This window comes from Platichthys flesus, chromosome 2 (assembly GCF_949316205.1).
Source record: "Platichthys flesus chromosome 2, fPlaFle2.1, whole genome shotgun sequence".
Classification (NCBI taxonomy): domain Eukaryota; kingdom Metazoa; phylum Chordata; class Actinopteri; order Pleuronectiformes; family Pleuronectidae; genus Platichthys; species Platichthys flesus.
Window position 1 is genome coordinate 20,183,249 of NC_084946.1, and position 27,310 is coordinate 20,210,558.

A 27,310-nucleotide genomic window follows, 5' to 3' on the forward strand; every position below is an offset into this window, starting at 1 on the left:
AGGAGTGTGTGGCTTGTAAACGCTTCATCCTTGATTCTGTTCCTGGTGGGGACCTTTGCAGCTTTTCTGATATTACCTGTCTCAATCTGAGACTTAGCAAAAAATGAAACCTGCAAAATATATAATCCAAAAATAACCCTCCATGTGCTCAGGTAGTCTTGGTATGGGTCAAGGGGAATGAGTCCTTTACACCAGGTCTTGGGAGGAACAATTACAAATGTTAGCGTCTGACTGAATTGTAGCCTAGCTGCAATGTGGGTAATGTAGGAGCGTTTAAAGGCTTGGGAGCCCCAGGCAAAAGGGACCTGGGGGTCCTACATTGAACCAAACTGCCACATGAGCGGACCCTTGTTTTAGTTGGAATAGAACTCTGTTTGCAACTCTAATGAAACACAGAATTTATGGTCAACCCGTCAAGGGGTTCTTAGCAAGTGTTACTGTGGACCAATGCCATTCAGCAGTTCTTGGGGCACCACAGTATTAGCATAAGTACTCTACTCTCAAATCCTTTGGTGATATCAATGTTTTTCTACCGGATAATAATATCCCTCAGAATGATAATGTCTGGATAAAAAATGGTCTTTCCTTAAATTAACAAAACAGATGTCCTGTGCTCCTCTGCTGGTGTCGGGTTTCAGGGCCCAGTAGAGGAGGGTTGGGGGGACACTCAGGCTGAAGACGATCAATAACGATTGAGCTGGCCCGGCGGCAGCGAGGACAGCCTTGGTCAGACGTGTACAAAACTCAGATTAGCACTTCAAGGCTTTATCTTAAGTTGTCCTTGTATCCTTGTGTGGACTCTGTATTCGATGAAATACACTGCAGAGATCTGGGTGAAATAGTTGTTACTCATCATTAAACATGGCAACACATTCAGGGGAAGTACTTCTGCCTTTGTGCTGAATATTATCAGGTTTACAACCACACAACGTGCATCTAAACACAACTGAGGTGAGAGAGAGAGTCGGGTGTGTGACTCATTCTGAGTGAGAAATAGTTTTTACTTATGCACGTGTAGGAAGGTGATTTAAAAATAGGTTATCTTCGAGCAGAAGCCGGATGATGCATCTCTCCAACTCATCCCGGAGACACACGTAGAGAGAGAGAGAGAGAGAGAGAGAGAGAGAGAGAGAGAGAGAGAGAGAGAGAGATAGAGAGAGAGATAGAGAGAGAGATAGAGAGAGAGTGTGTCTCAGTCATCCTCACTTGCCCATCTGTGCAGGCACTGCCGCAGAACAGCCCTGATCTCAGACATCCAATACCGACAGGAAGAAACATGAAGAGAGGGTGGGACTTGGTGTGAAAGGGAGTCAGCCACAGCGAATGACAGCAGAGGAGAGGAGTTTCTCGCCCAGAATGCCCTTGCCTCAGTGCTGTGAGCTGGGAGAGGCAGAGAGGAAGGAGAGTGAAGCCACAGCAGAGGCAGGTGCTGAGGGTAGAGCAGAGAGCAGACATTAGAGTAGAAGCACGCTGCCAGCAAGCTGACACAATCAGGGGAAAGTGTGTCAAGAGATCAAACTGAAGAGCAGGAAATAGTCACATTGAAACTTTTTTTTCTTCTTCCCTAAACTGGAGCCCACTCCTTTCCCTGTTTCAGCCAAGCTTCACTGAGCTCTTCACTCTCCTCCTCTCTTGTACGGATCCTCCTCTCCTCCTCTTTGCCCTGTCCTCCTCCCCAGCAGACAGGGCCACCATGGAAACCGGGAGCCCCAGGAAGATCCAGTTCACCGTCCCCCTCCTGGACACCCACCTGGACCCAGAGGCAGCTGAACAGGTGAGGAGACGAGGGGGGGGATGTGGGACGTTCAGGCTTTTAAGGGCTGCTTCAGGCATCTGTGACATCATTGAACATTTAGTAGTATTATTGTGGAAAATATTTAAGAGGATAAACCTGTCACTTAGAGAATATAGGCACACAAACACTGAGAAAGATTTAATTCAGTCATTAAATTCAGCATATGCAGTTACTCAGCAACTCAACTGGAGTGGAAAAGAAGAAACAGTGTGCGCAGTACAAATGATGAATTGCTGCTCCACATGAAACCACATCATCAGTCTCTTATTACTCTCACACACCTAATTAGCAGGCAGTGTGTTTTTAAACGCAGCCCCGTAGTGAAAATGATGAATTTAAGATTGATTTTTTCCTGTCGCTGAGTAGCAGGTTGTTAGAGACACACTCAGCAGGGTCGAGACGTAGCGTTGCAGTGCACGGACGCATCCCCAGGGGCTTGGTGTTGTTTTGGGTCTGAGCTGCACGCACTGTACGCCAGGGAGATACCGACAGAACATGTGTGGTGTCACAAGAGAAACATTTCAAAATGTCTATCGGCGATGGGATGATTCCTTCACGTTGATCTCAAGCTCTGCAGTAGGTTGCTTGACCACTATCACAGCAGAAGTTTCAAAAGATCAAAAGATACAAAAAGTAATTTGATCATTTGTTTTTGGATCCTGTAAACCCATCGTCACACTATGACATAAGATGGTATTGGTGGCCGGCTGGGTGCAGTTCATGTGCCTGTGGAGAATACAGTGACAAGACGTGTCCCACTTTCTCATTTTCATAAATATAATATGACCGGGACTGGCCATTCATTATGAATGAACCTCAAGTAAACTGACTACCCCTCCGCCTATATCTGCCCCCCCACTCTCCCTCGTTCCCTCGTGCTGTTCACTCTTTGCTCCACAGAGACTGAGGAAGTTAGGAGGCCTCGTCTGAGCGTGGTGCAAAGTGTGTGCGTGGATGAGTTCCACCCTGTCAGGACATTTTGTGGGATGGTTGGGGAGCGGGGACATGGTTAGTTTCGCATCAAGTAAGTACGTCAAGTGAGTAACTGTAAAGGGCTGTCTAGATCGTCAACAAATAAATAACAGTAGGGTTAAAAGGCTCAGATATGGAGAATGAATGTTATTGGTGGGTACATGCGTTTGAGCAAGAGGTCAAGTAAAGTGTGAAAGGACTTGAGGAACAAACACCTGACATATATCGTGAATGAAACCTGCAGCCTTCATATTGAAAAATCCTTTCATCAGTCACATCTTCTCTGCGGACAAGGAGGAAATCACTTGTCATTTGGTGAAGTAACTTCAATCCCCTCAGAAAGGAAAAGAGCTTTAATGCACAAATCATTTTCACATTCTTTGTCATGGTTTATAGTCTTAAAATCCAAGAGGCAACCTGTGGTATCATTCACTGTTGTCTGTCCCTTGGCCTGTCGTGTTGGTCTATAACGCTCCAGCTCTTAGTGTAACATCACATTTTACTCTGCAGTACCTATAAAAATACTCACACTTAGTGTAGAGGTGGCTCAGTGAGCATCTCTAGGTGAACCAGGAAGAGGGGATTGGACCAGCTGAGACTAGTTGACCAACCATCTCTCCCTGGATTCAAAAGGCAGCAGCAGAGCTATAAGGTTTGCTCAAACACCGACACACGTGAGGAAACAAAACATCCAAACTAAACACAAGTCGTCCTCCTTAAAACCGTTTCAATCTTGTCATGCGTCTTTTCCCATGTTTGTTGGTGTTGAAACCTGGGGATCACTGAGCTAACAGCCCAGTGCTGACTGATCCTCTGGTACAGGTGTGGGTGCTCTCCCAGCCATCTCCATGCCATCACTTAGTCTTCAGGTCCTGTGGTTTAACATTGGATGTAGAATGGCACATCTCCGCCAAGACCCAATAGTCCCTCCAAATTTATTTGAACACATAACTATTAAAGAAACAGTTTATTCCTCTTCAGCAGCTGGAAAAATCCTAATTCCTCATGAAACCACATTTAAATCCATTTAGTTTTTGGCTTATCCTTCAGACAAAAAATCCAACCAACCAACCATAAAAACAAAAAAAGCACAAACAAACAAAAACAAACAAACAAATCAACCTACCCACCAACTACAATGACACTCAACCAATCAGCCTTTAAATTCAATCAAGCTGCACGAAACTCTCACACTTATAGATATCAGTCCGCTAAATATGTCTGATTAAAAAAAGAAATCAAGATTCTTGAATCACTCCCATGAGAAATTTGTGAATATGTCATTAAAGTTTCTTTAAATCCGTTTTATGCATAATCCTGCTGAAAAAAACACCAACTAACAAACAAATCAATGGACGGTAGAAAAAACATAATCTCCTCGGCAGAGGTCATAAACAACAAATAAATAGATTTCTACTGAATAACAACAACGAAACATTGTAACATGAAAACAGATCACTTCAAAGTGATTCAGATAAATAAATAAATCCCAGGTGCAGCGGACTGATTCCTTTCAAAACAGAAATCTCAGGAAAAGCTCAAATTTCATTAAGAATGGCTCAGATACATTGAGGACCCAGTAGTGACACAGCATGAACAATAACAAATCCCAGCTAGCTGCCCTAAATACAATGCATCCTTTGTAATAATTAATAATTGCAACCAAAATGTCTCCTGTGAATAAAGGCCAATTGTAAGTAGGAGGCACACAGTAAGATGAATGGTACCTGTGTGTAGTAAAAGGGGTTTCAATGGATTTTAGTGTAATTTCAGTAAATGTCAGCCGACGCTCCTCAGCCTGTATACTCCGCAGAGAGAGTTTCAATGGAGGAAAGAAAAACAACTTCAAAACAGATGGGCAGGTGCATCATGTCCTTGCAGATAGAAAAACCTTCACGCTCAAGTTGTTTTTAAGATAACGACTTGAACGAAGAGTTTGACATAAATGTTTGTCTCAGAACTTGAAACAGCAGCACTCGGAATTCTTTGGATTTTTCTAAAATAAAACCCAATTCTTAAATTTTTTTCAACTAAAGCTAGGGTTGGTAATCCTGGGAAAGCGACGTATGTTGTTTGTATGTGTTCAATGAGAAAATGGGCAGAATGAGCTCAGGCAAGACGGTGTGTTAGTGACAGGGTTAGGGTTAGGTAAGCCAGCCAATAATTTCAGTCCAAATGGAATCGTGTTTATTACAGACACCAGGCTTTTTATTATTTTTTTATTATTATTCATATTATTTCAGATTACTTTATTTTGTGATGGCTATCAGGATGTGTGGATTTTAGGAAATAAGATAAAAACAGCGGCTTCTTTACTGCTTCTCTTTAAAAATGTATGTGTCACCTTTTCAGTGTTCACAAAACAATCATACAAATATTCAGCACATGGTCATTTTGAGCATTTCGGAAAAGTGTTTTAAAAGTTGCAGTATGAGAGTTGGTTCCTGGTTGCTCACATTGAGATGAGCAGCGTTGGTTTGATCGACTGTTGTTGTAGTTGTGTTTGCTGTCATATTAGCACTTCACAAATCAATCAGGACTGAGATAATTAGGATCATAACTTTAATCAAACTAGCAGCGGATGAGCGTGAATGTTGGATTGTGGTATTAGTTTGTGTTTGGCTTGGACCTAATTGCGTTGGTGTGTAATTAACCGAGTGATATTAGGAACACTCTCTGTAAATTGAAGCCTCTTGTACATTTGGTACGTAGTCCGTGGTTGTAGTTGTTCGCTTGTGTCTTCTGATCTGTCTGTGCAGCTCTAGAGCAACTTATCTGTGAAAGGTTCAGTTGTTAATTGTGTCTCTCTGTCTGTCTTGTTTGTGTCTGGGTGTCCTCTGTCTCAGATCTTAACCACCTCCAGCCTCGTGTTTACCTCCTCCCCTTCACCAACACACAGGTCGTTCTTCTATCTGTACACAAAGGAAAATTCAGTTTACTTCTTCTACAAAAGCAAATCTCTAGAGATTGTCTCAGCCTCAATGAGCCTGAACAAAGCTTGGCTGATTAGCACTGGGACCCTTTTGAATTCATTCTGAGACCACTGTGTTATGAATGTCGCACAGAGGGACTTTGACCCATGGTTCAGCAATCCATGCAACCGGACACCCCCCAGCATGGTGAATCAGCCCCGTGGAGAACTGCACGTCTGTCAGAACGGCCTCCCCCGAGGTCAGATCCCCACAGCAGCACACACTCATCCTCTTATCCACACACAGATACAGAGTGTCCCCCGTTATCACAGCCTCCCTGTTAGGGCTCACTCTTCACCTATAACAGCACAAACTGACTGTAACTGATAGAGGCTCAGACCTAATGGTGTTTGTTCCTAACAGAAAATACTACATTTTGTACAATATATTAGTAGCATATTATCCGTTTGAAGTATTTGAAGGAAGAGCTTGATATTTCGGGAATATGATAATTTGCTTTCTTGGAGAGTTACATGGGTCATACAGATGAGATCAATAACAATATCAATTTGATAAATCTAAAGCAAATAGGCTGAAAATAAATCAACTTCAGTGGGAATCACATCAGATCACATCTGTACATGGTTCAGCGTGTTACAAATTAATGAGTTATACAAATTAAAGATAAAATCTTGTCCTTCACTGAGAGATAAACAGTAAAAATGTGCAGGTTCACTCTTCAAACCATTACACCAAGACTTTGTTTGTCTTTTTATGATAACGTCACATTGCATTGCAGCAAAAACGATGCCAGGTTGAACCCCAAGAGAATTCTGTTTTTTTTTTTTACGGACTCCCCCTGCAGTTCCCATTAGAACCAATGAGAGGATGGTTTTGTTTGCAGAGCTATTATTAGTCTGAATTAATGGTGCTGGTGGACTTTTTCTCAGTAGAGACAGTCTACCTGTATCTCCCTGCTCCTCGTCTTTATGCTAAACTAACTTTCCAGCTCCGGGTAAATAATATGTAGAAGATGAGAGTAGTATGAGTCTAAACATCTCAATCTCAGCAAGGAAGCACAGACATTTATTTTCCCAAAATGAGGAGCCCTCCCTCTACATCAGGTTTGAAGGACTGTAGAGTGCGTCGGTTCAAATGACAGGTCCTGTAGACATTTGGTCTTGTTTTTGTTCCGACAGGCAGATTGTACATTTTCCGGCTGCAATAACAGGCCTTACATTATGTTTAATGCACCAGTTATATTTTACAGCAAAAAGTAGTATTTCCGTTTCAAATGTCCCTGGATCTATTACAGAGAATAGATTACAGCGTGTGTGTTGCATCAAACTCACCTGCTCTCCATCTGCAGCTGGTCGAGAGATTAAATAGAAATAGAAACTGAGAATTTAGAAATAGAAGTCGTACTTTTCCTTTTCACTTGATGGAGAATGAGATGGAGGCCTGAGGATGGAAGAAAGGGAATTAGAGGAAAGTGAATTATCAGTGTTCAGAATTCTTTGAAAAAGATAATTCTTTCTATTCAGAAGCAAATGAGAGAAAACTGGAGGCTGTGAGCATTTATAATGACTGAGCTCTGATTTTAGCCCGAACAACGTCAAGATCATATTTCAAATGACAAGATGGAATATGAAGAATCCCATGAATCCTCTGAGAAAGTAATGACCGGTGCTTTGTTCTGAAATCTTCTGATTCCTTGACAGCTCAGTGGTTCCTTGTCCAAACCAATATGAAGGATAAGGGAGGTTTTCTTTTACCTTTAATTCCAAGAATTCATCTGATTGTCCTGTCTTCATTCTGTGGACTGACCAGTGCAAACACAATGTCTCACCGAAGGTCACAGAACTGATAACGCACGGATTACAGAACTATCACGTCATTTCTCGAAGACAAATCACAGTCAGGAAGAAAAGTCTGTATACGTCAGGATTCTTACCTAGTAACCCTATTTACCTCCTTTTTCATGAGATCCTTTTTTCAATTCTACTTCAAACCATATAACATGAACAATAGTGTAGTCTCTGTAGTTTTAATATCGAGCAGAAACTAAATATTTATGGTTTGAAGCACAAAAAACGATCTGATAGTAGTTTTACATCTCTTCTTTCACAACGCTCTTGCATCAACAGGTTGGTCAGCCAATCAGAAGAAAGGCTCTGACTATTTTGTGATATTCACACAGGTATATAACAGGTAAATGGAAATGGGCGATGGTCAGTCCTTGCTGAAATGAGCCGGAGAGATGGTCAGGGTCTCAGGGACCACGGTGTTGCATGGTCCAGGTTGAGTGCAGGAGTGGTCGGATCCCACTGCTTCCAGCTCGCTCCCTTTAGATGCAAGTCCCTCCTGGTGGGCCAGTACATTGCCACTGTTAGTAGTCGAGCCCAGCCAGGGAATTCAAGACCATCAGGGAGGTTTGTGTTTGAGCAGCTTGACAGCAAGAGTGGCATTTAGAATTAAAAGCACTCTACCTTCCCCGTTGCTGCCAGACTTGATGGAGTTTAATTGAGATTGATGGCGACTGCAGACGAGAGCCCAGCATGTGACGGTAAGGCGAGCGCTGTGAAGGAACATGTACCAGGAGCAGCATGACACCGGTTCATTCGGGAAAATGATGGTGGAAATATGTTTGCCTGGGTAGCAGCTATAGAGAGAGTCATCAAGCAGATTATCCTGTTTTTGGAGCGTTGACTCCAGGCGGTGGATAAAGTTCACTAACTGTAATTAAGTGCCACTCTCACACAGCTGTAATAATCAGAATCAGAAGATATTTAAAACCAAGTTGGTTTACACCTACCTGGAATTTGCTCTAGTTATTGGTGCATACAATGAACATAAAAACATAAAAACACAATAAATACAACACACATAATAAAAACTATAAAAAACATATATAAAATAAAAATATATAAAAGATACAAGATATAAAAAGTAAAGTAAAAAGTGAAATGCAAAATGCAAACAGTAGAACAGTGTCATATTGCAATATGCAATGTAATGCAATATAATATAATATTATATGTTAATTTAACACATATAATACATGTAATACATATAATACATATAATACATACATGGTCTTGATGTAACTCACCAAACACAACGATTGATAAAACAGGACACTTACCACGGCAAGACAGAAGGAATCCAGCGTTTGGTAGAAGAATAGTGTTTAAAAGATTAAAAGCTGAAAAAGAGAAAGAGACTAATCGAGAGCTAATACAAGTTTGTAATAGAGGTCAGATAAAAATGCAGATTTAGTATTTAAATACAAAGTAAGATAGATGCAATGGATTTTTGTTTTTCCTATCTTTGTCATGTTGAATGTATATTTGTTTTTAGTTTTTTTTTTTTTTATTTGACCTTTATTTAACCAGGAAAGTCCCATTGAGATTAAAAACTTCTTTTCCGAGGGAGTCCTGGCCAAGAGGCAGCAACAAATAACATATGTACACTCACAATATTACACTCACAACATATAAACAGAAATTAAAATGATAAAAAACATCTACAAGTAAAAGAAGTGGTCTGAAATGCTCTCATCGTAGATTTAAAAGCGTTCACAGAAATCATTTCGGTTAATTTAAAATCTTTTTGCAGCCAGTTACATGTGGTGGGAGCAGAGTGGACGAATGCCCTTTTTCCTGATTCAGTGCGGGCCAATGGAACTAACAAAAGCATCTGAGATGCTGTCTTTGTCTTGAAATAAAGTTTTGGTACAAACAGGATACGCACACCTTCGGGGTCTGCTGGGAAGATTTGCCGTCTCTTGGCTTGACCTATATTTTCCAGCAGAGGGTATTGTGTGCAATGCCCCCGCGCCTCAAGAATATCATAGCATTGACGGCTTTTCACACCCACCCGTCACTCTGAAGGCTGGTTCTGTCCGTTTGCTGTGTGGAGTGCCGGAACTGCATTTAAATGGACTGTGGGTTGAAAGGCAGGCATTATGGTTTGAAGGTTGAGCCTGTCCAGTGAGCGGTGGTATTTGTGTGAGCGAAGGATCGGGGGGGGGGGGGGGGGGGACTGCAGTCTGAGGAGAATAACAATGACTCTGGGTGTAATCAGTTCCACACAGACGTTGTGCTTTAATGTGGGCCGGCATGACGGAACAACCCCCCCCCCCCCCACACACACACACACACACACAGGGCTCACATATTTGTAAACAGATTTCGAGTAAACACAAGAGTTAGAGTTCATTGACCCACGAGTCTAGGAGAGTAGAAACTGACATATTGATTTGTACAGAGTTTCACCTCAGGACTGTTTATATCCATGAAGGGGTTTCCTGTATAACTTTGTGATGACCGTAGTAGTAGTGGCCTCTTACCTCTCTGATATATAACATATACTATGACTGCTGTTACCGGGTGCAGGTTGAAACGTGGGACAATGAATTGTTTGGGCGAGACGATTGGTCGATTTGAGTTATTTTGTTAGTGAGATTTTTCTTTTTGTTACATTGTAAGTTAAGTGATTTTATTTTTAAACCAAAGCTCTCATAACTTTTCTAAATGGTGAGTCTTATCAGCATAACACACAACAACCTCCTGCAAGGTTCAAATCAGTCATATTCAGCTACTGTATATATTGAAACTGTTTCTAAACAACACCTGATATTACAACGCAACATGATCTCCTGTTGTAGGCTCCATAGGTAAGATTCTAATTTCTGTTCAACAAAAAAAAATACGTTTAAGCTCCAGCATGCAAACAGACTAAGAAAAAATAAGCCATTTAGTTTTTGTCTTTGAATTAAATATTGTATGGGAGAATCTTTCTGTTTGGTGCCCTGTTCAACCCCGTTTCCAAGAAACTGTTTATCAACAACACGTTTTTGCACAGAAAATGGATGTTATGAGAAATGTGAGCAGATTATTGAAGTTTTTACGCCCGAACAACGTCAAGATCATATTTCAAATGACAAGATGGAATATGAAGAATCCCATGAATCCTCTGAGAAAGTAATGACCGGTGCTTTGTTCTAAATTCTTCTGATTCCTTGCCAGCTCAGTGGTGCCTTGTCAATCAAAATACAGGGATAAGGGAGATTTTCTTTTATATTTTTGAATGTCCTGTCTATTTCAGCGTACTGACCACTACCAGTGCAAACACTATGATTCACTTAACGTCACAGAGCTGATAACGCAGGGATTACAGAACCATCACGTCATTTCTCAAAGGCAAATCACAGTCAGGAAGTAAATCTCTACACGTCAGGATTTTGACCTAGTAACCCTATTTCCAACATTTTCATTTGTTTTGGTATTTCATGGGAAGCTTACAAGGTCAAGTCTACTTCAAACCATATAACATGATCAATAGTGTAGTTTTTGTAGTTTTAATATCCAGCAGAAGATAAATATTTGTGGTTTGAAGCACCAAAAACTATCTGATAGTAGTTTTATATCTCTTCTGTCACATCCAACAGGTTGGTCAGCCTATCAGAAGAAAGGCTCTGACTATTTTCTGAATAACACACAGGTATATGGAAGGAAATGGGCGATGGTCAGTCCTTGCTGGAATGAGCAGGACAGATGGTTTTTTTGTATTTCATATTTCAGGTCAAAAAATGTTGATAATGAACGCGTCAGTAAAATGTTCACAGACAGCATTAGTAAATATCCCATCGCGCCTTCCAATAATCCCTCGTAGTATTACCGCAGTATAACACTCACCCAATTAACATAATTTCTAGGACACAGTGTTTTTCCTTCAATGCGGTGATGATGCATTTACATTCTCACAAAACCTGCAGGTGCAGCTACAGCTTCACATTCCTTTTCAGATTTGTGTGCAATCAAGCCACTGGATCAGCGTCTTTAAACCCTGCATCCTCGGCGTACCTGCATTTAGTCGTGGTTATACATGCAAAGAAGATATTACCGTTTGAGACCTTGTGCATGGATGCTGGAAAGAGAAAACAGCACAGGTCCGGCAACACTGAACAGTTGACATGCGTCTCAGGATGTGAGTTCAGCAGGTTTCATGGACAAGCGCACAAAGCAGAACCACATCGCCTCTCGTCTGTGCAAGAGAAGAAAAAGGCACCGAGTGCTGCTTGTTATTCACGCAGCCTTCCTGTGATCCAGGGCTGTGATTCGGTAGATAATGAAGTCTCTTCAAATCTGAATACCCAATTAGACCTTGCTGCTGAAATTTCGAGTGACTGCTCATTTTTCATAACTGCACATTATCGCTGAAGTTGCATAATTATTTCATGTCATTAGTGTCGTAGTGTGACTGTGGTGCCATTAGCAGATCAGGTTTCACACCGTGCACGGCTCAAACATCGGATTTGTCACTCAGGCTTTGTGTGTGCTTCCTGCTCGAATTATATTGAAAGCCTAAAAGTCAAACATGCACATGGGGATGTTAATCCAATTATTTTAACTTTGGGAATTTTTACTTTGAAATCGGTCGGGATAAAGACGAGTCCCTGTCTTCTAGCTTTCCCATTATAAAGTCATTTTCACAGCACAGCTCAAACTTTTGTTGCTCTCTGTCTTTTCCCAAAACTTTGATCATTAATTTCTCATCTCAAATGTCTAAATTGATCTAAATGATCGACTTCAAATGTCAGATGAAATGCGAGTGTGATGCTTCACTGTGTCGGCTGAAGTAAAACGGCTTAGATTTTTAGTGCAGAGGCAGCGTTTGGAAAAGATGTATGGAGAACTGGAGCTCGCGCCACTTCTAGTGTTCATCAGCACTTTGTCAGCTCTGTGTAAGGAGTGCATCTGTGTGTGTGTGTGTGTGTGTGTGTGTTTGAATAATTGCCTGTCTAATTGAATTCAACTATCACAGCCATTTAGGGTTTATGGAGAAGTCATTTCTTTTGTAAACTCTCACATGGAGCAGTTGATTTGCAACATTAGTGGGTCAGAGTGTGCCACCATTATAAAAGTTTGCAAATATTACACATTTTTCTATATAAATAGCTTTACCGCATGTTGTTAAATTAACTTACAAGGTTCTGCTGTGAAAAAGTGCTCAACATGGCTGATGTCTTCATATTGTTATACAAGAGGTGGAATCTCTGTTTTTCTGTTGGATACCTACAACGCAAATGAAGACATGACAGTTAAACGGTCACTATTTATTTGAACTCTTATTTAAAATGGAGGGTAATTTTCCTTGTTGTTAATTCTGATGCCATGCTTTTAATTGAAACTAGGGTCCTTAAATAACACTGGTTTTGCATCAGAGCTCCAGTATTTCAACCCACAGAGATTTGAGGTGTGAACACAAACTGCTGAGCAGCGCAGTGAATTGTGCTCGTCTTTTCACGTACGATCCCAGAACGCTCTCTAACTGCTGCACTCCACTAATCATGAGCCAAGAAGCAAGTAGGTGGTGGCAGTTTGCCCTGCAGATCTCCCAGCGCAGCACTGGGAGATCCAGCTCTGCTCGCTCACAGCTCAGACGTCTGCAAACTGAGTCCCAAACCCAAAATATGGAACACACACTGTGTTATGGGCTCTGTGTAATGATAATCCTGGACCTGAGGAAACAGGACTAGACTCCCCGACTGGTCTTGTTTGTAGAATATGCACATTTCAGTGTACTGCTTAGCATTTTTTGTAGTGGAGCCAATAAACCCCAATGGAGGGTCTGTGTGAAAGTAGAGCAAGAAAGTGTTTTAGGGAATTTAGATAATTCAAAACACTTCAGACTTAAATATCTTCTTGGCATGGCAGCAAAACATTTTGAATGAAACCTGTTTTTCTTTTGTCCAAGGATCAAAATGACCTCCAGCATGACATTGTTCCACTTTTTTTCAGATCAGACGACGCAGACCAACTCCTGCTACTTTAGTGGCATCCAGCGATCAGTCCTCACCTGGTGAGAAACTGAAACACACACACACACACACACACACACAAACCCACACTTTTTATCCCATTGCTCCGAGGAAACCGACATTGCTAAAGAGATATTTGTCACAGAAGTGACAGCACGATAATAAAGGTCTTTGGTTATTTATTTATTTTTGTCTCTATTGTAATTTTATTTTCTATTTAAAATATTGAAGGTGAGGAGCAGTCTCTGCTGAGAACAGACAGTTCTTGTTTACCTTGGTGTTGTGGCTGCCGGCAGGGACACTAACTCCGGTCGTAAATCTGTAAACTGTGTTAGTACAAGTGAAAGAATTCAGTCTGAACTCTGTGGCTTTGCTTCTCATCTTCTTATTTAAATAAATCTTGAATCTCAAAATAAAATGAAGAATGAAGAATCTGCAGCTATTGCTTCAAGTGTCTCTCTGTGTAAACTGTGAATACTTGAGAAATGCTTCCTGATGTCTGAGATGCACGGGAGGTCATTAACAGTTGGTGTCTTGTCTCCAGACTTGAATAATTAATGACGGTATCCCTGCTGTGATAGCATGTGTGTAACATTACACACATTTCTGGAGAGGTGTGATGTTAGCAGCTGCTCTGAGGAAGAGGAAACACGGGTGGAAGTGATTGACTGAAATCGTATGGAGCGCCTCCGCCTGCATCGTCTGCTGACGTCTGTTTATCAATTCATCTTGATGGGTTGGTTTATTGTTTTCATGATTTATTTAGTTCTCTGTCCTGAATTCATTCAGACTTTCATAGCTCTGCTCGGCGGCCGCTCAGAGGGTCTTTCTCTGGGTTTATGGTCGGGTCATGGGTTGAGTCCAGAATTGATTTAATGATAATTGGAGTTAAAGGGTCGATTCTGATGCTGAGCTTTGCAGGAATACTCCAGGTTTGGAAAACTAGACGAGTGCAAGATTCTGAAGGGAAGATGAAAGACGTCTCCCTATTTTGGAAATGTGTTAAAAAAAAATGTTTTTTTATATTATGGCTGTTTACAGGCTTTGATAACCAAACAAGATATATTATTCAGACCAATACAATTTTTTTAAGCATCGCTCCCACACACTGTGAATGATCCTCTTATTTTTTCATATTTGAATTAAGTCTCATCATTCAGTTGAATGTGGAGAAATGTTTGAGAGACAGAAATGTGTTAAACTCTCTGTCTGCCTGCATGTGGAACGCACATCTCGAGAACTGTTCATCTTATTAGCTTCACACTGGACATGCTTACTGCAGTTTTGAATCAGATGCAGTCTGGACAAAGGATACGTTCAAAAACGACGGCAGGCAGGTTTAGAACAGACAGTATTTGTAATAACAATAACATTTTAATATCTTAATCTTAACCTTACCTTAACATTTAAGCGTCAGTCACAACACCCAACATTGTGGGGACCCGGTTTTGTACCCAGATGGGATTTGTTTCTCTCTGTAATGTGATGAGCGCAGGAGCAGAGACCCGCACAATAACAAGTTACAGCCAAGAATATGGTTCACACACCTCTACGCATTTGTATTAGGCCTGATGCTGCATCTCGATCTTATTGTGCATCAAAAGGGTTAGAGCAACAACAACATCTGTAAGTGTGTGTGTGTGTGTGTGTGTGTGTCTCCTCTCATGGGATCTTGCTGATCAAACACAGCAGAGCTCCCCAGAGTGATCCTGTTCTATGAGTCATCCACTGACTAGCGATGTGTGTAACTCACTGCAGAATTACAGTAAGAGAGGATCAGCTGGGAATACAGGGCAGAACGACTCATTTTCACCTGGAGAGGAAAACAAAGTGTTATTTATATCGACTGACACATATTTTCAAATCACAACTTTTCTATCACCAAGACTTCATATCCTTCATGTCTTTGTGCATGTGCGTATGAGTTAGTGCCCTTGATTCTGTGTTTGATGCAGTACTTGGACAATGGGCATGTGGAGTTTCTCTCGAATCAACTTTCATCTCTGAGTGAAAGAGCAGATGAAACACTGAATAATCCTCCAGATTAGAGACCAGAGGAGAGAAAACAGTGTGTAGTGGAAAAGTATATAAACTAGAGGAGACTGTGGGAATGCCTGAGGGCTTATGAGAAAATAGGACATGTGTAATTGAATAGACTCTATATAAGCGGGTTGAACTTTTTTTTCTTTATTATTATTTTACTTAAAAATATTTTTGCACCTGTAATTTCTAAAAACATCAGCAAACATGTCACAACTTTCCAAATTCACAAAATTCCCATGGGTCCAAGGTCGTGAATACTTGGAGCTCAATTAGCCCCGAGATTCTGTTTGAGCCCCCAACCATAAAGTTCAAACTGCGCTAATAATCACAATCACATTTAAATAGGGTAGCTGCCGACCCATTCTTTATTGTTTTGATTGCTTCTTGTTTTCATTCTGAGCTGACAAGGCACATGAAAAGCATCATAACCTCCCACCAATAAAAAACAACAATGCATTTGGTCTTGGCAAACATTTATTTGCATATATGTCAGGGAAAGGAGGGTGGTAATTATTGTCATCAGCAGGCATTGACAGACAGAAATATTTGGAGAACAAGGCAATGTATATTGGAGGAGAACCGTGTGTGTCCATGTCAAGTTTATTATTAGATTGTATTCCATCTCATGCAGGTTTGCACCTCGTGTCTTTCTTCAAAATGAGAAATGCTGAGAAGGACAGCATGTCATGGAGAGATTCAGACATCGCTAAAAAAAAAAGGCAAGAGACGAAGGGGTTGACAGGGACCAACAGAGGCGAAGACAGTTATCTAATCAGACTCAGAGACACAATCGGAGAGCGGGACAGTTAAAGTGCGAGGATGAGGATGTGCCAGATATGAGGGGGATGGGGAGAACTGTATACGATGATGAGGGAGAGGAGCTGTGCTGGTGCAATGATGGTGTGCCCTTCATCAGACAGAGCCGTGCATTATTTAATGCTCTGCAGATTGCTATGTCCAGTGCACTGTGAGCCCAAACAGCACATCAGAAGAGCAGCCACAGATGTACAGACAGCCGGGGCGGAGGCCTAAATAATGAGGGAGCAGGGAATGTGTTCGCTGTTGGCCTGGTTTGAATCTGCTCTGAAGAGGGGGCTGGGTTTTTGGGGAAGATTCATGTCCGCAGGGATTCCTGGAGAGTAACAAACTTCTCAGAGATAAAAGGAAGAACAACAAAGGAAGAATATTGACACATTTGTTGCCATTCATAAAAATCACTTTATTACCTTCTGCTCCAGATGAGGAGTTGCTCCAGCAACAACACTGCTTCTAAATGCAAATGCTCTCATAAAAAGATTCCATATTGGCTGCAGTCACATGAAATACTAATGGATGAAACTCAATACAAACTTTCAAAGGTGGACTGGAGCGTTCCAATAATGTTAAAACTAAGGGAAATCCACATTTTTATTCAAGGTAACAGAACTTTTCATTTTAGTCGCTTGCTAATTGTGTCATATCCGCTTTACATGTTGCTTTGCTCATCTCAGCTATAACTTCTGGTTGAACATCACCAACCACTCTCAGAATTTGAAATCTTGTTTCACGCAGTAATTCCCCGTCCTAATTTCAACAAATTGTTTATAAAGTACCAAATAGTGACACAATTGTATATATTTACCTTTCTTGAGGAGATAATATCAATGTTTGAATTCTCGTTTAATTGCACATAAGGGAAAGAACAACAGAAAAACATTTGCCATAACTGCAAAAAGAGAAGAGATAAACCATTTTAGATGCAGGGCTGTGTGTGACCTTATTTGTTTGTCAACTCACGGTTCAGGAGTTTTCTCTACTTTGCTCATTTCTCTTCATCAAATGCAGTGTAGCAACAATAAACTGACATCAGCCATGGCAGGCGGCTAAATTAGAGTCAGACGACCCACTCTGTTCTCGTCTGGCTTTGTGTCAGACGCTCAGTCGGCTGGGAGTTCCTGTGACAGACTCATCACTGCTGAAATGGCTTTTTTTATTGGCTTTGTCTCTCACTATGTCCTGTTTACGCAGCAAATCAATCTGAATATCAGCCGCCAGAAACCCACACGTTATGTTTCTCGACCCAAATGATATTTCAACCATGTCCTCTCCTCAGGCTATAAGAGTTTCCATCATGTTGTTTGTTCAAATGAGGCCAGTGCTGCTCTGCTATCATATAATACACTGTTTTAAAATCAACGATAGAACTCAAGTGACACACAACACTTATCACAAAAAAAAATACAAGACACACTCAATTGCACAACTGTAGTAATAAACAATAGTCATTCATTGCATATTCATAGACATGCATCTATATCTGGCTTTGTGTCATCATGTACACACGTACATGCACATGTATGTTCCAGGTTGTCCTCCCACGAAGAATAACATGAGTGGGCGTTTCAGCAAATACTGCACAACAACATATTGATGTTCAAATGACAGAGCCCTCTAGTGGCTGTAGCAAGTATGACGGGAGGAAGTTAAGCCGGAGTTATACTTGCTGTAAACTATGCATACGTCTGCACAAGAAGGCTGCCTCGTGCATCCTGCGTCCATTTGGAGCGTTGGGTGTGCACGTCCTCAGAAATTAACCCTACGCGTACATCAGATGCAATATGCACTTGACTGGTCCCTTCAGTGTAGCAGACGTTAGGGAAGCTCACTGGTTGGATAAAACAAATATTAGACCGACACGTTTCAGTAACTGTCAATCACCTGTTTATAAATCTGAAGCTCCACCCCCTAACTGGAAGGACAGCCCTTCACTAGCCCATTTCCTGGGATTGATTTGTGACAAGGTTCATATCAGCCGATATGAACCTTGTCACAGCTGTGGAAGTAACTTGAAATAAGAATCTGTTTCAAACATGCAGAGTAAAAATGAATCATTTCCGAAAAGAAATCAAACTGTTTTCATAAGACCGCTGGGTTTGTGTTCTGTGCAGAGTAATGGAGTAAGAGAATTATGAATATAGAAACAAGCACTTCACTGGCATTTTGAACACCCTGGTGAATACTTTTAAGTTGGAATAATATATGCACATGCTCACTGGCACACACACACACACACACACACCCACCCACCCATCCACACACACACACACACACACACATACACACACACACTCAACCTCCCTAGTGCCTTGGGATGCATAGGTTGCCAAGCAACAAGGCGGTGTCCTAGAAAAAGTTCCACGGCTGGAACATGGTGCTGGATGCAGGTTCAACACATTCACTATTGATCACAGTTAATGGTTTTACTGTTCTCCATTCAGCTGATTTTTATTATTTTTCAGTGGTTTCCTATGGGACCACAGAGTCCTGTTTCACACACTACGATCTTACATGTGGTTAATATTGGGTGGAATAGGTTAAACAATATGATAGAAAGGAAGCAGACAAAAACATACCATAGCTATTTTTATTTTATGGAGGTTATTAAGTTATTTGTAGGTAAAAATAACAGTTTTGACAGTTCAGCAACATTTCACGGCCCCAGCCTGTATGGGGATTTGGTGATTTGACTTTTATGACTCTTCGGGAGTTCAGGAGTTTGGGTAAACAGAGCCTGACAGTTCATCAGTACAATAATATCCAGAGTCTGTTTTTATTCACAAGATATAAAAAGTAACTCCGCCCACGGTGCTTGGTTAAAAACACTTACTGCAGTGTTTTTCCAGTGTATCAGATGACCATGTGGCTGGAGGTCACCTTGTATCCACTCTGCTCTGCACTGTCTGGACGCAGCAGCTCTCCAGCTCCACTGCTCTGTTCAAACCATTATGAAACCTGCACAGTGTGTGGGCCCAGTGTACGCTGTGCCCTACATGTTTGCCTGTAGGTCTGTGTGCACCTCGAATGTCTCATGGTTATTGCTTTGTTGTGTTTAGAACTGAACTGATTGTTTTCTTTATTGCAGAAATAGATGAAGATCGTCTCCCAAACCAGCTGTACAAGGTAATTTAATCTGTATGTTGTATTTCAGTGAAATAAGATTAAAGAAACCAGATTATATGAAATCTGTTCTTCTTTCTTTTTTTTTTAATTAGCTCTACTTCTATTAAAATATGTTCTATCTTGGTGCTCTCTGTCCAGCTGGTAAGCCATGTTGATCTTTTACAGGCCGCCTTGTTGAACTCCCCTCGACAAAGACGAAAAGGGCAAAAGGGAACTCCGACGATGAAAGGTCAGTGTCACTTGTCAGTGTCACTTGTCAGTGTTGTCATCGTCCTTAATGTGATGTTGGCATTTTATGTGTGAACTCACACTTTGCAACAGTAAAGCTCTTGCTGCTCTTTCTCGTAATTTACTCGCTTAATTCTCTCCAACACATAATTCTCTTTATTTACTGCCATAGGGCAAAAATATACGAAAATGAATTAATAAAACATTTGCTCCAGTAAGTCACCAGCAAGCATTCTCTGCAAAAGGCTGCCACAGCCTCAGCTACAGTAAAGTCCTGTATCTTGTTCTATTGAGTTATTTATAAGACTCATGCTGAGCCTTATTCTAAACTCAAACTGTCCCCCATATGGCTCACAGAGGACTGCCGGAGAAGACAAAAAACCAAAGGCAATCCGATGAGGCTGGTGCCTGTCTTCATCATTTAGATCCCTGCCACTTTACAAGGTCGGGTAGAGAGCAGGTGTTCATTTTTCTACAGCTATGGGGACAAAGTGAATACTGTGTCTGAGCTTTTCAAACCAAACTGATGTGGTAGCTCATTGTGGCAGATTGTGGCCACTTAAGTTAAATGCAAGTCAAACACATCGAACATCGGCTATAAAAAAGGCCAACGGCAGCAACTGTTCCCAAAACAGCTCATCACAGAAGAAGAGAAAAAAGATTTGTGTAAACAAAAGCACAAGCTCTTAAACCACCAGGGAGAACATGTGAGAAACAAGATGTAATGTAAAAAAAGGAGCTTGCTGAGTTTGCACAAGCTGTTCACTAAGTGGGGAAAAGGAAAATTACAAAAGATACACAATGTTGTAGCAGTTATTTCAGACATGGTTTCACCAAAATAGAATCAATACATATAGTAAATTTAACATAGTAAAGTAATAAACGTGTAGTGGGTCACTTTTTACAGTATCTTTTCACAGCAGTAGGATTTATCACAGAAAGCAAAAACTGAATATAAATATACGCAGTCCTGTAAGAATACAAAAATGTCCACCTATCCTATAATAGGATGTTAGGTCCAATTTCCAGTCCCCAAATTGCTCCTCGAGATCAAATGTCAGCGAAATTGAATTTGATTGGTGAGCCCAATAGGCAATTGATGAAAGTGTGTTCTACCTCCAGGGGCCTATGTCAACCTTGGATCCAATCAGGGTTGCACTTGTCTCAGCGAGGACTCGTTATCTTGTGTTTTCTGACCAGATCTCAGATTTTTTTTGTTGCTCAAAGCAGAACCGAGTCTGAATAAATACAAAGCCTGAGAAACGTTCCAGCACCTGACATTTCTCTAGGTTGTTTCCTTTTCTCATCACAGTAAAGCAGCTCCAAACCTATTTTTGCGCATGTAAATTAATTTATGTTTTCTATGTAGCATGTTTCTAACAAAGAAAGGGAAGCACGGGAACAATAAGACAATACATTAAATTTGTAGCTCCAAGATGGTTATTCTTCAATAAGTTTCACACACAAACAGCTTCAAGTGTGATGAGTCACTGTTTGGAGGAAACTCGAGTGAGATATTGCCACTAGAGGGGATTAAAAGTGATAAATGGTGGTAGAAAAAGAAGATGAAAATAATCCGCAAACTCGGATGCATCTCTACGTAACTTCCTCCAATCAGCGCAGGTTGTTAATTTAATCTTGTTGGTTTATTTAAAATGCTTAACCTACGATATTCCTCTGAAGTGATGGATTTCTCAGTAAATCTCCACCAACAGAATCTTCTTCCTTCAGCCTCTCTTTACTAAATGTGGTTCATGACTCCTCTTCTCTCCCATTTGCTCCCTTCATCTCACACCATGTTCTTTTTCTTGCTCGTCCTCCTTCTCCCCATTGATGCTTCATATACTTTCTAGTTTAACTTCACTGTTCCTTCCCGCTCTCATCCTCTCTCTCTCACACACCCAGTTAACCCTGTTATATCTCCCTACCTCTCCGATCTCCACCTGCTTCCTCTCAGAGCTGCAGTTCATGGTGGAGCACCACCTGTACAGGCAGTCGCAGGGAGCCGGGGACGAGTGCTCCTCGGAGAGCTGCCTATCAGACCGGCCCAGCCCCGACTCCATGCCCGCCGGGGAGGAGCTCCCGCACGACAACGACTCCACTTCGGAGGCCTTTGAGAAACTGCGCTGCCAAATGGAGGGTATGTTTGAAGACAGTGAGTAAGTCGATTTCATTTGCATGCTTGCAGCGTCGCGGCCGCCTCCCACACCTACTTGAAACTCTACCACAGACTTTGGCACAGAGAAAATCCAGTTCGCCAACTGTGTGTATGCAACTTGTTAAATGACTCTTCAGCCGTGTATGTCTGCTGCTCTCCTCTTAGTTATACTCGTTATACTCACAAGTTCTCCCAAGAACTGCAGCAGTCACTAGTAGGGAGTAGCAGAGAGGACATTTAGGCTAAACAAAATGGTGGAAATGATGCTCTCTTTCGAGTCAAATTTGAATGTCAGGGCTAACTGACACTTGGATGACACATTTTCAATAATGGGTGAGCTGTCCCTTTAATGAATGGGTGAGCAGGGCCAAAAGGCAGTCTGCCAAAACGGCTCTGGGTCAAGCAAAGGTGCAGAGAAAGGAATGGATGGATGGAAACAACAAGGTATGAGAGGGCTGGAGCGAAGGAAGGACATGAGGAGGTGACTGCTGCTTCTGAAAAATGGATGTTGTGATACCACGAGAACAGGAGAGCAGATGGTGGGATGAGGGCCGAGGGGAGGGAGAGGAGGAAGCTGCAGAGGCATATTAAAGGAGAGGAGTGAATCCAAATAAAGCTTATTAACATGACGTAAGGGTGCGGATTTGAGAGAAAAGAAGATGAAAGTGAGAAGCGGAGTGATGTAGGCAGCGCGAAATTAGCTGGAGGGGACGTTTGTGCCTGCAATGTGAGGTGGAGAAGAACGAGGGGGAAGAGGCTGAGGGAAACTAAAGCCCTGTTCACACCAGGTGTTTACACGTGTCTCGGATGATCTGGTTCCAAGTGGACAGCTCTGATTAGGTCAGTTCAACCAAGGCATCAGAATGAGTCTCCACATGTGTCTTGAGTGGCGCCTTGTGATCGGAAACTCACCTCCCCACTCTATATGCAAATAAACATGCACATATTTTCCATTTGCAGCTAGAATCTGTTTATAGAGATTACTGGCTCATCAGCAGCTGCAGATCTTTGGCCTGTTGGAGGAAACCAGAGTACTCAGAGAAACTCCTCATGGAAATACGTGTCAGTCTATAGTTCCATGCCATCATCACTATAGATCTATGTATCTTGAGCCAGCAGCTTGGCAGGTTAGCTTACCTTAGCATGAAGATTGGAAACAGTGCTCTTTATGAAGGTACCTTTGCTGTTTACACGTGTCGGAATCTTCTGCCTGTCAACCACAAAGCAACTCAGCGTATATAACAAAGTGCAAAACTAATCCTCTAATGCAAACACTTGCATTGTTAAAAGGCCTGGGCTCTTACTGCCTCCTCTCTGTGCCAGATACTGCACAGCCCATGACAAAAAGCAGAGGTCGGCTTTTAGACTCCTGCCAAATAATTCACTGTAATAGCGGCTGAGTGGATGGTCACAGAGGGCAGCCCACACTGTTCGCACACATTCAGTAATTACCCAGGACTAATGCATCACGAATGGACAGGGCGCTTTTATCCAAAGCAATAGCACCAGAGTGCAAAAATTACATTGATATTGTTAAGTAATTAAATTTGAATTGATTGGGACACGGATGTTATTAATAGAAAAAATAGTTAACAAGATGAAACCATGTTTGTTAGGATTGCTCTTTTGCTATAGAAAAACTTCTGATCAAGCTTTCAGTTAAGATGAAAAGAAGAAGCACGGCGGAGGAAAACAAATCAATGACCACTAACACGTTGGAGTGTGGCTTCAGCCTTTTGAATCCACGCGGCAGGAGTAAACAATCATGCAACACAACTGTAAATGTCACATGGTATCGATCGACATTACTTTCATATCAGAAACCTGCTTCGTGACCCACGGTGGAATAGGACGTAACAATAAATATCGACTGAGAGCTTTTAATCCAAGGCCCCGTGCGATGAAGAGGACTCGTCTCTCTCTGGTTTCAGTCGCTATCATCACCTCGTCCTCTATTTGTCGCTCTTCCCCCCCGCAGGATTCTCCAGGGAGAGTGTATTAGAGGCTGCAGGCGGAGTCGAGTGTCCCCTCTCAATGGAGAAAGAGGATTTTTCCAGCGTGGCCTGTGTAGTCGATCCCTCATCGCAACAAAACAACGCACAAGCAGGTACGTCAGAGTCAAAGGAGCCACAGAGAGGCAGGAACCGTTTCCTTCTCGAGTCTCTATCGTCTCCTTTTCCTTTTCCTAGATTTTACAGTTCCACAGGCGGGGGAAGTTTTCATGCAATCCCTGGATCATTCACAAACATTTATGAAGATGTTTTGATCCAAACTTCAGAGAGCTCCGACACGGCTGACATACCCTGGGAGGCAGCTACATACAACAGTGGACAATGTGGTTTTTTCGCACGTGGTTGGGGGTGGTGGTGTGCGAGTTGAAAATGTAGTGTAAAAACTCTGCTCATACTTTGTCTATTAGAATCTTCTTTATGGGAAAAGATAGAGGAGGAGAGACTGGAAGGAAGAAACAATAGATAAGACGTTTCGGGTTTTCAAGCTCCTAAAATTGAGAACTGTTGTTTTGTTATGTAAATATATTGTTTTAGGTACATGTGACATTTATGGATGAAGGAACGATATTCAGCACCTGGTCCATACTGGTTTCCTGAGAACAAAGCAACAGAAAAAACACATATTCCCCTTTCTCTTCCTAACAGAGAAACAGCAGTTACACAATGTATAAAGGCTGGGGCTGCGAGAATCCATTTTTACTCCCTCATGTCAGCCTCTCTTCTCCCGTATTGTCTCTCAGTCTTTTATGTCTCTTTCTATATTTTGCAGGAACAAAAGCTGCAGAATCCAGCGCGAGTCAGCCGGCTGAGGAAAAGACAAAGAAATGCAGCCTGGAGAAAGAAAAATAGAGTTTTTCCCCCGGACGACAAAATGCTGCTCAGTCTGCTCAGCCAGCCCAACACAATGACAGAAGATTGTGTGTTCAGATCCACGTGTCAGAAAACATCAGGGCATATATACAAAAATCTACAGTCAGGCCTTAGTTACCACCTCGACAACAACAACAAAGGTTTCTTCTTTTATTTTCTGTCAAAGGGACGATTCCATTTTCTGCTTCCCCTGAACTCGCCTAAAACTAAAACTAGCCTACTGTAATAACTTCTTAATGGATCAGTCTTTTCCTGTCTCAGTCACACACTCATTATTATTCACTACCGCAACTCACATGCTTAACGTCTCCTTGAATGTTCAAAGGCAGAAAATGCTCTATTCGAAATTCTATCAGGCAGTTTTCATCATCACGTGCCATGACTTCTGCAAGTTTTGTTCCTAATCTAAGCAATAATAATGAATTTGTACCTCATAAATAACTTGGACTTAAACTATAATTTCAACTTCTACTTATGTCATTAAGTAGGATTTCATTGCTCATTTTAAAATTAGTACACAGTATATCACTGACAGTTTAAATACATTAAAATGTGTTTACAATAATAGACTGGACATCTTCAGAAGTCTTTTTAAAGTCCAAGTGACAATAACATTTATGTTTATTTTCTGCTACAGTGCAATTGGGTATTTCATTTAGTAGTCCATGAGCTGAGAGCTAATTGTCAAGTATTTTGATAGTTGATATATTTTCTAATAATGAATCGGCTAAGAGAATTTTCAGTTTTCACCAGTATGAATATCTGTTGGTTTTTATCGGTGGTCTACAATTATCTCATTTAATCAATATTTTAGGGGTTTGCCCTTTTGAACTCTCAAACTAAACTTTTAGCAATTTTACACAAATTGTTTGATTGAAAAAAATAATCCGACACATTAAAAACTAATGAAAATAACTATTAGTTGCAGGCGAATATTTATTTAAGACATTCTACTTTGAGAAAAAAGCAGAAACCAAACCATACATTTTAATTTTATGATTTTTGGTACCCACAGTTTCAACCCTTTTGCTATGTGACAAACATCAGTGCAGGTATATCTTGTTTCCCTACAGCCAATCAAATGGCTTGTTTTCAAGACTTCATTCCTGTTACACAAGGACGCGATAACTGCTTATACGTTAAATAACAATAACAACATTTGATGCACTGAAAACCAGACTTTTACCAGCCGATCCAACTGTAAATCTCTAGTCGGTAAGCAGGGTTTGTATTCATTAATGTACTTTGGATAAACAAGGACAAATCTATGTCCAGCAATCAAATTGAATTGTCATTTTTGATGCTTGAACACTTTAAGGAATCTGAATCCTGGTCATAAAACACGTTCCTGCATGACACTTTGACTTTTTTTCTAAGATATGGTATCAACAATGTTTCATGTTGAATGGTAAATAATAAATCAAACAGCAAAATATGACCCGACACAAATTGCAATTACTGACATTCCCTATTAATTCTAGTTTTGTCTAAACTTCATCACACTGTTTCATTCAATGTTTCTCATCTGTTGTTCCTATCACTGTTTTGGCATCATCATGTAGATTATGTGACAATCCTTCCATAACCTCCACCTCATTATGACTATTTCTGACAAAAGAGTCAAACAAAAGAATAAAACTGAAACAGAAAACTAAAGCAACCCTAGCATTGATGTCACTTCAGCAGATGAATCAGCAACATTATGAGCAGTTGAACGAAGAAAGACCTTTTAACATTACTGTTCTAGCTTTGAGTTATTTCTTCTTCAATGTATTTATGGACCATGTAATGTTTGTTCTGTTTTTGAATGGTAATTGTGAAATTTACATGAATCAAATCTGGGGAGTTTTTGTTCCAGTTTTACTTGAATAGATCGGTTATTACATCTGTAATCTAAAATTTGTTTGATACAATAAAATGTTTAAATTGGTTATTTGGTGTGGTATTATTTTTTGAAATAATAAAAAGGCAGTTGTCTTGTGTTTCCCGAAAACAAAGTGAACCAGGATCTGCTTTCCTATATTTACATGTCAAAAACCGACTCATTGGTGAAAACTCCACTAGAAAACTTTAACTCAACCGTCAGTGTCAATTAGCAGGGTCTGACATCACTGCACCACTGCTCATGTGTTCAGTTGAGATTCACTTTGGCTTTATCCTAAAAATAGGCACCCTGGAGATAAATAATTCAATGTACTCGGAGCCAGGAGCGTAAAAGAGACATTCATTTTTCATAAACAGAACTGTTTTTCACAAATATCTTTAGGGACTCTCCAGCAATTTAAACTACTTGTGAGATCTATACAGATATGTATTTTGCCTTTGGACGTACCAGTCTGTGGGGGACTGCTCAGTGTAAATAGTTGTTGTGATAGAATGTCGGAGTGATCATTTGATTTATTTCACTTTGGTCTCAAACTTTTTTGTTTGACTCATTAAGAGCAGATGGCGAGTATCTTTAAAGAGTTGCATGTTTTACTGTTCACACATTAGAGAGATAATCACGTCTGTTTTGTGTCTACATCCTCACTACACGTGTGTTAGCGTGTGCTGGGT

The 27,310-nt window shown here is 41.0% G+C and overlaps 1 protein-coding gene across 2 annotated transcripts; it reads left to right on the forward strand.

Annotated features, from left to right (window-relative positions):
* The first annotated feature begins 1,357 nt into the window (after positions 1-1,357).
* Positions 1,358-26,684, forward strand: LOC133968871 (protein phosphatase 1 regulatory subunit 1A-like). 2 transcript variants are annotated; one of them, XM_062405111.1, is made up of 7 exons: positions 1,358-1,774; positions 13,485-13,545; positions 19,449-19,486; positions 19,652-19,715; positions 21,672-21,869; positions 23,851-23,979; positions 24,654-26,684. In XM_062405111.1, exons 1-7 carry the CDS (start codon positions 1,694-1,696, stop codon positions 24,731-24,733), a joined length of 651 nt encoding a protein of 216 aa, XP_062261095.1. In that variant the 5' UTR covers positions 1,358-1,693; the 3' UTR covers positions 24,734-26,684. The 2 variants fall into 2 exon arrangements, with proteins under 2 accessions (XP_062261095.1, XP_062261104.1); XM_062405120.1 differs by having other exon boundaries at positions 1,359-1,774; positions 21,672-21,854.
* The last annotated feature ends 626 nt before the right edge of the window (positions 26,685-27,310 follow it).

What these genes read in the sequence shown, in the direction of transcription:
- LOC133968871 (XM_062405111.1), top strand. Translation starts at nt 1,694, where the DNA reads ATGGAAACCGGGAGCCCCAGGAAGATCCAGTTCACCGTCCCCCTCCTG. An exon ending in ACCCAGAGGCAGCTGAACAG is followed by an intron (nt 1,775 to 13,484) that starts GTGAGGAGACGA and finishes ACTTTTTTTCAG; the next exon opens with ATCAGACGACGCAGACCAAC. An exon ending in GGGAACTCCGACGATGAAAG is followed by an intron (nt 19,716 to 21,671) that starts GTCAGTGTCACT and finishes GCTTCCTCTCAG; the next exon opens with AGCTGCAGTTCATGGTGGAG.